Source organism: Melampsora larici-populina (assembly GCF_000204055.1).
Source record: "Melampsora larici-populina 98AG31 unplaced genomic scaffold MELLAscaffold_24, whole genome shotgun sequence".
Lineage (NCBI taxonomy): Eukaryota > Fungi > Basidiomycota > Pucciniomycetes > Pucciniales > Melampsoraceae > Melampsora > Melampsora laricis-populina.
Genome location: NW_006768788.1, coordinates 481,549 through 492,682, shown reverse-complemented (window position 1 = coordinate 492,682; position 11,134 = coordinate 481,549). Strand labels below are relative to the sequence as shown.

General features: G+C 41.9%; 3 protein-coding genes across 3 annotated transcripts; all 3 read right to left on the bottom strand.

Annotated features, from left to right (window-relative positions):
• Window positions 1-601: 601 nt before the first annotated feature.
• On the bottom strand, window positions 602-1,467 carry MELLADRAFT_107584 (uncharacterized protein; the record flags this gene model as incomplete). The annotated part of the gene is made up of 3 exons (XM_007411206.1): window positions 602-744; window positions 792-1,322; window positions 1,362-1,467. The coding sequence occupies 3 exons, from the start codon at window positions 1,465-1,467 to the stop codon at window positions 602-604; spliced, it is 780 nt and encodes a 259-aa protein (XP_007411268.1).
• A 2,921-nt stretch (window positions 1,468-4,388) lies between these two features.
• On the bottom strand, window positions 4,389-5,233 carry MELLADRAFT_78095 (uncharacterized protein; the record flags this gene model as incomplete). The annotated part of the gene is made up of 2 exons (XM_007411205.1): window positions 4,389-4,873; window positions 4,957-5,233. A coding segment is annotated over one exon (483 nt), but the record flags the coding sequence as incomplete, so codon positions are not given.
• Window positions 5,234-5,965: 732 nt separating this feature from the next.
• MELLADRAFT_78094 (uncharacterized protein) lies at window positions 5,966-10,243 on the bottom strand (the record flags this gene model as incomplete). Its single annotated transcript, XM_007411204.1, has 14 exons — window positions 5,966-6,778; window positions 6,839-7,516; window positions 7,590-7,643; window positions 7,705-7,830; window positions 7,907-8,014; window positions 8,090-8,197; window positions 8,254-8,339; window positions 8,405-8,508; window positions 8,571-8,752; window positions 8,839-8,962; window positions 9,054-9,140; window positions 9,208-9,319; window positions 9,345-9,504; window positions 9,603-10,243. The coding sequence occupies 14 exons, from the start codon at window positions 10,155-10,157 to the stop codon at window positions 5,966-5,968; spliced, it is 3,297 nt and encodes a 1,098-aa protein (XP_007411266.1).
• Window positions 10,244-11,134: the final 891 nt, after the last annotated feature.

The following is an 11,134-nucleotide window of genomic DNA, read 5'->3' as shown; positions in this document are numbered from 1 at the left end:
GATCGAAGATAGTTAGGGGTATTTTGGATTCGAGCTTCTTCATCTGCTTCCTCCAGAATGGTTGAAGTTGAATTAGGTTAGAGTCGGGTATCGCTCCGATGTCGACGTTGATGCCTTTCCCTTTCCTCTTTTTCAATCTCTTCACTTCTTTCGCTGGATGTCTTTTCGATTTCTTTGACGTTATCTTGGACTTTCCTTTAGTTAATAGCTCTAACTTCCGTATCTTGTCTTTTGCTTCGTCTAAACGTTTCTTCAGCTTGTCTTTACGTTTCCTTTTTTTCTCTATGCGCATTTAAACCAGTGACAAGTGAATCAAAGTCAGTCTGGAATTCAATCGTCTTTTTGGAGAGTTTGTGTTTTTCATTAATTTCTCAAAGCTTCTGTTTGTTCATTGTTTAGAGGACTAACGTTCCCTCCCTTAGTGATATGGGGCGCTCTACTTTTAGGAGCTGATAATCGGTGTGTTCATCCCGATCTTTGGTATAACGTTCTCTTCCCTGATAATCCGGGGCGCTCTACTTTATTAAGGAGCTAACAATCGTATTGTTCTTCCCAAATATTCTTGGGGCGCTCTACCGCTTGGGAGCTCTCGCAGATAGACCTATTGAGTCTTATCTTCTGTGCGGGGAGATAGGTTCGTTTGGATAGAAGTTTGTGGATAATGGATAGGATGATTCATTCCAGGAAGGTAATTCTTAATGGATGAGATAATAGGATGGGGGAGTTGGGTGGTATACCGCGCTTCTGGTGAAGGGGAAAGTAATATGGAAAAGTTCAGAATCTCCTCTTACCTTTCTTTAATTGTTCTTCCGAGTCATCAGATCCCCCACTTTCGCTTGAGTCGCTCTCACTTTCTTCACTATCGGAGGAATCGTCTTCTGAGTCTGAGCTTTCCGCACTATCTGATGTTTCTGAGGATCCTGAAGAAGGTGACGAGTTCTGGTTAATTTCTTCGTCTTTCTCTGATGATTCGTCCTGTTTTCTCGGCTCTCTGTCGTTCTCGTCGTCGCTGTCTATGAATTCGTTCGGCAGGTCATCTACGTCCGACTCGTCTGATGAGGACTCTTGTGCCGGTTCCTTCCCTTTGGGAATTCTGATTCGGGCGGTGGTTAACGGGTTGGACGCCGGGAAAGGAATCGGTACGTGACCAATGAAGTTTCCTGGGTTTTTCGTTGACTGAGAGGTATGTGTCTGAGAGTGTATAGGACGGGAGTCATTCAAGTTTGGTTGTGATGTGTTGTGTTGCTCTTGACCTCGATCTTCGCTCGGGATGTGTTTCTCGTCGGGCTCAGCCGGTCTGTACGTGTTGTCTGTATTCGTGTCTGAGGGTCCGGCTACAATCATTCAACTTATCACTCTACTTGGCTCTATTCCTTCTATCGGGCTAGCTTGCAGTCCTTGTACTCTTCTACTAGCTCTTATTGCTTTCGTCGAAGCCTCTTTAGATGCTGTTGAGTTTGTTATCATTATAATTCTTGTGGGTTTCTAATTATTGGTTTCTTGAGATAAGTTCAATGTTTCAACGTTGAGGTCGAATGGAAGATTTGAAATGAAATCCTATAGATTACTACGTGGATAAGAAGGTTAGGAGTATTGATAGAAATTGGGGCTGGACGAGTTGACTCGTATGTGAATGAAGATTTGTGGATTTAACTGAGAGAGATTAGATTGACTGAAGAATATGTATGTTTATATGAAACTTTCAAATAGATCTTATTAGTTGTTTAGTGATTCGATAAAATTTTGTTAGTAAAGTAATGTTCCTAAATAACTAGGAGCAAGTTTTAAAATTGTGAATGGTGAATAGTGAAGTAAGATAGAATGGAGAGATGCTTGCAGGAAGGAGACGCGGAGTAGGTCTGCTCAGGAGAAGTTGGAAAGCTTCTCTACTGAATCCTTTCTTCTCTGCTTCAGATGCGTCGCACGACCTTTTCCCGTTCTGGAACAGATTGTTTCCAGATTGGGATTCTGTAATTCCAAATTCCTTCCGTCCCCTTGGCTTTACCTAAACTTACGAGTTACCCTATTCATGGACATGTCTTGCACCTCGTGCCTCGAGCAAGAGGCTAGGAAACACATGGAAAAACTCTCCACTTCCACACAAGACCAAATGTTGAGGCCTAGACAATCAAATGAATTCCACTAGAAAGCACAAGTAATCAATATCTCTGCATACGCGGAAAACAATTCTTACAAAGAAATCGGCATTGTCTGCCATCATGCCGTACAGCCATTCCAACGCCATTGATGTGCATAATGAAGTCTTTCTATGATAAACATCGTTGCAGGACAAGAAAGTTCAAATGAGGTATTTGATGATGGAACGAATGGACCTGATGAAAAAGAGGATTATTACAATTGCAAGAGTCTTTCCCTTTCAAAACCTTCTAAAACTACACATTACATGAAACATTTCCTTTTCCCAAATCACAAGCTGACACGCTCATGCATCTCTGATGAATCCTCTTGAAGTGCTTGACTGGTGTGCGCTTAGGCTGCCTAGCTTTCCTTGTTCAGGTATGATGTTGCTCAAATTCTCTGTCAACGACCTTGTGGAATACAGAAAAAGGGTAAAAATATCATTACAGTACAGGCGTTGCGAAGGACAAGACTCCGCCAAATCCTTGATGGACGCTGCTCCACAGCCTTATCAAGGCTCTCCTCATGAGTCAAACTCGCCATTTATGATCTCTTCTCTATTGCAATCCTCCTTCCAATCATATCTCTTTTCAAGCGCTTTTTCATTTGCATATATCACCATGTCACCCTTCCAATCTCCCCACAAGTTTGTTATTCTTTTCATCGCTATATGCATTACACAGTTTGCCTTCACACTCTCACAAACAACTAAGCCAGTCCAGTGTATAAAATCATTTGATACCAGAACATCAGCATCCGAAGCAAGTAAGTAAAATGACCTCACCTTTCCCCCCCAAAAAAGAAGCTCTAATTCCTCCCTAGATTTCCAAAAGCGTGTAATGATAAGGATTAACACAACGGTGTAAACTAAAAGGGAGTGGAACGAGTCAACAACAATGTTCGAGTTACGCTCTTGTTCCAAAAGGAGACAACTATCGTTAGTTATCCTCCTCTTCCTTATTCTTGAGCATGGAATTCATCTAACCAGCTCTGTCCTTATCCGTGTATTTCTTCAATTCTATAGAATGTTGGAATTCCGCCGGACAAACGTACATTTGCCCTTACAAACCTTCAAATGTCCCCCACATCAGTAAGTCGTGTCTCCTTTGCATTCTTTATGAATGATGTACCAACTGACCCGGTACATAATCCCCAATAGCATGTACAGATTGCGTGGTGGAAAAGGGCCCAACTAGCCCCAGATCTTCATGAGGCCTTGTGAGGGATTCATTGTACATAAATTGTTGAATTAATACCAAAAATTATCTTTCAAAAAACTGGCTAATGTTTGTAATTATAGAATGAAATCTTTGTTGATGGAATGGCTTTGTTTTGGGAAAACACGTGGAAAACCTCCCGTGTCCGCACAAGGTCAAATGATGAGGTTGAGGTAAGGAAAAACCCTCTAGGTTTTATTCATTTTTCATGTCAGCTCAATTATCAATCAGAACTAAATGTAATAAGTAAGGATGTTCATGTTATTTCAGCTTAACTAGAAAATTTGACCCCATCGAGGCAGAAAGTTACAGAATGAGATAAACCAAAGGCTAACCAAAAATACGTTGCACAAACTTCAAATAAAGATCACCAGCATCACCACAAAAAACAGAAATAAACTTCCACAATCCAATAAGCCTTTGAGCTAATGAATAAAATTTCCAATAAGATACGCATCAGAAATCAACCATGCAATCGCTTTTTTTATTGAGTTTGTTTCAAGATTACAAACAGAAATGACAACCAAAATAAAAAAATCAATTAAAACCACTATGATGTTTCCTTAAATCATCAATTATTACAAGAATATATTTACATTCATCAAAAAGATCAGTTTGAGACCCAATTAGATTAGGTCGATAGTCAAACAGACGGGCTTAGGATACTGATTCAAAACGATTGATTCATGTTCTCCAGGAAAGTAAAGGCACTGTGGGTTATGAAAAGCTGGAAATTATTGTCATCGTATATGAAGACTTGGTGGTAGTTCAAGCCGCTTTATTCATCAGATTTGTCATCCGTTTCCTTTTTCAGACGCATCGTACCACGCAGTTGATACCCGTCGGTGTTCTTGTGTACCTCTTACATAAGCATCTGGCAAGTTTGATGGCGCCATCACTGCAAAGAAGTATCCAGAATAACACGTCAGGGTCACACACCAATATAGATTCGAAATCGAAGAGTCCCTTGTACGGTTTATGAGAGGTCTATCCTAGATGAAATATAAGATGACAGATTAATCATGGACTTACTATCTAGTGTATCTGCCTCCCTTCTCCTTTTTGATCTCTTGATCCATGTTACTAATAATCCCACCAGAACCGAAAGCAAAAAGATTCCACCAATGACTGCACCAGCAATAGGTGCAACTCTTTGAGCGTATAAAGCATTGTCCATTGAATCAAGTGATGTAGGTTGACTTCCCAATGAACTAGAAGATGTAGCAATCAATCTAACGTTTTGAGTACTGATTGGAGTTATAATTGAATCCGTAGGTGTAGGTAAAGCAATAAAACTTGTCGAAGAAGTATTATTGGTTGAATTTGAAGATGTTGGTATAATACTGATTCCAGATGGGAAAACTCCAAGTTGTACTACAACGGTAACTAAATTAGATTGTGAAGATGTGATAGTTTGAGTAGGTTTAACAGATTGAGTTTTTCCGCCATGATGATTTGTGGTGATTGTGCTGATGATTGTAGTCTCTAAGCAATTACAATCATCCGTGTCTTCCATTCTATTGATGAGGGTAAATAATCGTATAAAATCATCAACTTCAAGTAGCGCAGTTGAATGTTAAGCCGATGCTGTAGAGCTCACCTTTGAAATTAAATAGAGGAAGCTTGAAGGCTATTGAGGTGAGATATATTCAAGATTAAGCAAGATAAACGTTTGGTCGAGTGGTTGTTGGCGACTTCCTTGAAGATTTCGTACTGAACGGACTTTAGAAAAGGGAAAAGAAATTGATGGTTGTACTTTGTGGTGATACGTGATCCAGATTTTATGATTTTGGTACTATTCATGTCTTTATCACACTGGTAGATAGACAAACAATTTTTGGAGGTAGTCTTCTCCCATAATTAAATCCGTGCCTTTTGCCCTGAAGCTTATCCGTATATATGCTCGATCAAAGATCTATTGCTTGGCGACGTATTAGTGGGCTGGAGTCTGACATATTGCTCAGCCACTTGTGCGGTCGTCTACATCGTAGCTAATCCAAATATCATTTTTTGATGAACGTACTGCGCGTGTCTATATACGAACAGCAAAAAATTATCCAGTGTTACAGACTCAGCTCGACAACTCCAACAATCCAGACACAACTTTGTGATATATAACATAGCCCACACCTATTCTCATGATCCATAATATTCCATTCACAATTGAGATCGATGATTGAGTTTCAACTTGGAAATCCTTCGTTCTGCTTGGCCATACATAGTTCAAACTCTGAGTGATGTATGAACCTTCATGACTTCGAGTGTGTTGGCCTCTGCTTACCTGTGACAAATTGTATACAAATAACATGTTGAACTGACTACGTAACAAGATAAGTTTTTTATTGAAATCTTAACATTACAATAAAAACCTCCCTATTTTTTTGGCAGGAAGAGATAACAACTGGAATCGGACTGGCAAAATGATTCTCAACGTCAGATTATTTAAAAATTATATATAAGCCGCATACTGATCTGCTCGGCATAAACAAAATAAAAAAAGATATGATCGTATGCTTAATAAACTACGCAGAATGGCACTAAAAACACTGATATTGAAAAACCATCACAACGCTGATCGAATATAACTCTTTGACTATTGCTATAAAGTCTTATGGTGATAATGGCGGTGAACGAGTAGACGAACTAGTCCGACTTTTCGCATCATCGCAAAGAAGAATGGTAGTAGGCGAAGGTTCAAGTCGAGATAGAACGTTCTTCGGTTGATGAGAAATGTTTGTATCTATAGGAGATATAGGCGATGGCATAGATAGACTTGGTTGGACCTGAGAAGGATGACCGGAGCAAACCACATCCATCTCACCATTCGCCAGTTTGACACTTGTAGGCGCAAGGGTTGTATCACTTTGAGTGATAGCAGATTGAAGTATTGAGCAGGGTGGTGGTGGTGGTGGTGCTTTATCAAAGGACATGGTTTGAATAGCCTTCTTATCCTGAAGTTGATCAGGTATTGTCAATGCGGTAGTAGTGCTGTGATTCTCATCTGCAAGATCCGATGTTCGGGTTTCCAAGTCTTCTACAGATTCAGAAGCATCTGGCTTAGACTCTCCATTGATTTCTCGCAGTAAATTCGAGTCAAGATTCCCATTCGACAAGTCTGATGAACTTTTCGAATCCGGTGTGAATGGTGTATCCCGTACATGTGATAAAGGTGCTGACATGGGAGTAGGTTCCGATATCCTAAAGATTGCAAGTGAAGCTGCAGACGCTGGAGCCGAGGTTTCATGGGAGTTCCTTGAACTAGAAGAGGTTGAAGTAGCCAAACCTTTCCGTGCCAACAATTTTGCAGTCCAATCCTTTACAAAACTTATAATTTTGGCTTCCTTTCCGGGTGTCAGCTTGTCGTAATCATCCACCATATAGTTGCTCGACTTTGCCTCCTTTTGACACAGAATATTTGTAAGCTAGAATGGTACGCAACGTCAGAATCGTGTCTATCATGTCTCATAAAATTGCAGACCAACCTCTTTTGCTCGTTTTTTGAATTGGTCATGCTCCAACGAGTCTTTATACCGTGACATTGTGCGCACGACAACAGTGCTGAACAACCTCAACATTTTCTTATCCTTAGTCTGCGAGCTTGATGGCTTAGCATTCGATGTAGAGGCAGAAGATGATTTGGCCCGAGATCGTTCGCCAAGGTGTTTGGTAGAGGAATCATGTCGCTCCCTTTGATGATAATCCAATTGTTGTGGTTGTTCGGATTGCTCGTACATTTGACGGGCTTCAGCTTCCAATCGAACAGCTTCAGCTTCCGCCTTGGTCTTAGCCACTATATCATTTACATCAACAGCAGCTGCTTTTTGACGAGCATAAAAGTCGGCCACCTCCTTCTCTTCCCTAGCTACATCTGCAACCGTAGGGATCGTCCACTGAGTCTGACGCGTAAAAATATGATAAAAATATACTTTGTCATCAGGTGTTTTTTCAAATGCCCAATTGAATGGTAATGGGATGTTTTCAGGTTTCAGGTTTTGAACGTTGATTGGCTTGGCGGCTTCAGGCCGAATGTACTTCGTTTCAGAAACCAATTGTAGGCGCGTTGCGTTATGACCAGAGTCCTGCCGCCGGACGCGCTTCGAGAAAAGGTGGTCTAGGATGTTATCAGACTTGCGCTTGCTTCCTTCGACATCTTCCGTGTCCTGTGAATCATCAAAAGCGCGAAGATCAGTGGGACTGATCTCATGATTCAACAGACAACCGGGTCAAACTCACTTTTGCCTTCGGAATCCGATATGAAACCGAAAGATCCACCCACATATCGACCAACTGGAATGAGAACAACGATGTTAGAATCAATACAGGAAGAAAGAAGAAAATGCTTACACACCTCTGCAGCGAGTGTCTGTATCATCTCAGACGGGCTGGAAGAAAGTTTCATCACTGTCTCCTCGATATTGGTGCTAACAATCTTGTTTTTCGTGATCAGTGGCCATTTGAGCAAGATCTCAAGCGTCTATGAAGAGAGAAGGATAATGATAATCAGATTCAATACTTAATCCAGGATTGAGATCATCTGAGAGCATTCGAACCGTTTTGACAATCTCCTGGTTATCCAAGTATTCATTTAGAACCATACTCATCATACTGAAGCCATGCAATCGCATCAACTGTTTTTGAACTGCAGGATCTTCTGTGATCTGATAGTTGTAAAATTGACTTGAAATGCATTAGTAGACAAATCGACCCATGCTGTCAAAAATCACATCACGCACCAAGACTCGGCGAAGTAATTTCGACAAGATACGTTGGTTAGATATAGATTGGCGGATCGCAGACGCGACCTTTGGAACATCCTTGAGTGGAATGCATTTCATAATAGGCTATGGGGAATACTGCGTAAGTAGGGGCTTCGAGAATAGGGAGCAAGGTCACTAACATTATAATCAACATCCATCTTTTTGCCCTTTTTGGTTTTGCTTCCTTTGAGACCAAATTCTTCGACATCGGCAGTGATTCCCAAGGCTACTCACGGATATAACAACGAGATCAGCGCGCGAGAGGGCAGGTAACCAGAAGAACAAACTGACCATCTATGTAAAGTTCGTCCATAGCGCCAACATCAGTCTGTGTTTTGCCTCCCAGAAATCCAACACACTGGGCTTCTCCACAGAAACATTCTTGGGCCTCATACCTGCGATGGAAAAATCAAGGTAATTAACGGATTGCCGATGATGAGGTGGAGATTCAAGTTACACTTGCCCATAACGATCGACATTGTAATTGAATGTAAGTTCTTCACCACCTTTCACGGCTCGCTTGGTGAAGATACCCATCCTGAGATGTCGACCAACGACCCATTTGCCAATGTAGCAATTGGGATTACACGAGTGATTCAGAAATCGACCCAGTCCGCCCTTCTTGGTAGCATCGATGTACTGCAAATAGATCAAATGTCATCTCAGCGATCGTTTTTTCGCTAAGGGATACCTTTCTCACAGGCATATAACAGAGACAAACTGACTTCTTCCCGCTGTAACTGCATGAAGTAGAAATGCTTTAGACCTTCTTGTGCGTACTCCTTGATTCGTCTTTGAAAGGCTTTTTCGCCAACCACTTCACCTATGTATTCATAGACGAACGAATCACTGACCAGATGGGGTGTTATGTTAGTCTTCTGGATGGTCTTGATTGTCAAAGGTGGAGATGACAACTCTCAAAACAGAACCAGGTGCTCACGCTGGGACATCGCTCTTCAGTCGCACCCCAAAACCCTTTCGTTCCGTAGCAACGATCTCGATGGGTGCATATTGGCGCTTTTGAAATCTAGAGGGTGAAGTCTTTGTATCAGATCACGCAACCCGATCGCTATATGATCGGAAGACGAACTCACCTTTGATTTTGACACATTTGCAAGCAGCGGCACTCCTTTTTTAAACATTCAACTTGGGTCAAGTAGTTGATACAACCGCTGTTTAGTCCACAAGCTAGATTTGGATCGTCCCCTAAACATGATGTGGTCAGCTATACGTTCTTGAATCATATGTGATGGGTCGATAAGAGCAATAGCACAAGATTTACCTAGGGACCAAGAGCATTCACAAACCATCATGTCATCTAGCATTTTCGTTTTACCGAGACCCTTGAATTGGTACCAATTTTGTTCTAAGAGATCAAATGTTTTGATGGCCTAGACAAAATCAATCAAGAACATGAGGCGAAGTTCAAGAAGTGGTTTTATTAGAGACTCTATCAAAAGCACAGATCCTGGAATGACATGTGATTTACCTCAGTCGTGGCTTCTGGCAAGTTATGAATGAGTTGAATATCAGGTGGTGGTGGCTTCGGTGTTTTGGGTTTTCGTCCTCTTCCATTGCGTCGTATGTTAGATGAGTCCGGGGAAATATCATTGACTGAGTCGATGATCATATCACGGGGAGCTATGGGAGAGAGACGACCGGAATCATGGCCACTGCTGGTAGACGGTGTAAGAGAGATATGAATATCATGAGGACTGCTATCTTGATCAGTAGGGTCCTTAAGAAGCTCAGGGAGCACTTCGGGGGTAGTAGACACCTCAAGACGGGGGTGGGTAGAATTCAAAGAGTCGTCATTGAGGGTTGTCTCGGGTAGTGGTTGAGAATGTGGTTCTTGTGATTTTTGATTGTGAAGCATTGGGGAATCAAGAACAAGGTCGATGGGTGAGCCAGGGGTGACCAAAGTCAAAGAGTCGCGGCTCTCGTCCGACTGGCTTGTTCGACCGTTTTCAGGGGTGCAAGTGATGTCCAAAGCTGGCATCCCACCTGTAATGGTTGGCGAGACATGGTGAGCAGCGCGATCCATGAAGAGAAGTATGTAAATGGTGTGCTGGGGTTGGGAAGCCGAGAATGATTGAATCGATTGAGTTTGACTTTTGAATCTGGTCAGAGTGTACAAAGTGAAAAATGGAAATAAAGCGAATATTCGGGGTCAAAAGCTGTATGTGTTATGGACCGGGTCAGAGTTTGGGAGGATAGAAGGCGAAGTCGATGGAGAGTCTGGTGCGAGGAATGCTTGACGATTGAGAAGGTGGAGAGGACGATCCAAACCAAAGTCGCTGATGCGTTCGCTCAAGGAATCCAACCGGGATGAATTGCAGGACACAAATGCTGTCAAGCCGAAGATATGGCAAGCGCAGCTAAAACCTCAAGATGTGAAGCGGCTGAGAATGGCCGCGGAGAATGAACACCGACCTCAAGGATCGCTTAGTCTCAAAAAAGGACTTTGATTGTTTGATTAGGTGAGTGTCAGCTTGGTTTTTTTGTCACTTGAATGAGCAATTGTTTTCTTGACGAAGTCCCGTTGACCCAAATGAAATCCTAAGGGGTGAAGAAAAGTTCAAGTTTTGAGGAAGTTTGGCAGTGATTGTCGCCGATGGTTACGGCGTTGAATTGTTTTTTGAGCAGAGGGGTCTTACCGAATCAAATGGGGTGGAGCAGGCAGGACACACCAGGTGGTTTTGGACACAGTTAGAACTTTTAACTAGGCAATTTGCATTTCTCTGTGTTTTTTCATAGTTTAAGTGTCAAACAATAATATATCACAATTCATCAGTAACCATTATATCAAGTAGCCCTTTACGTTGTATCCTTCCTAGCAAGCCAGAAGCACTCATACGAGGCACTAAAGGAATAGAAACACAGATGAATCAGTCACCGACCTTCCAAAAAACAACAATCGATTGTAATTGATCCAAAATTTTAAATCTGATTTAAGCACACCTTGCTTCAAACGTGTTTCTAGAGCCGCTTCGAGTATCACAGCAGCACCGTCCTGAGGCA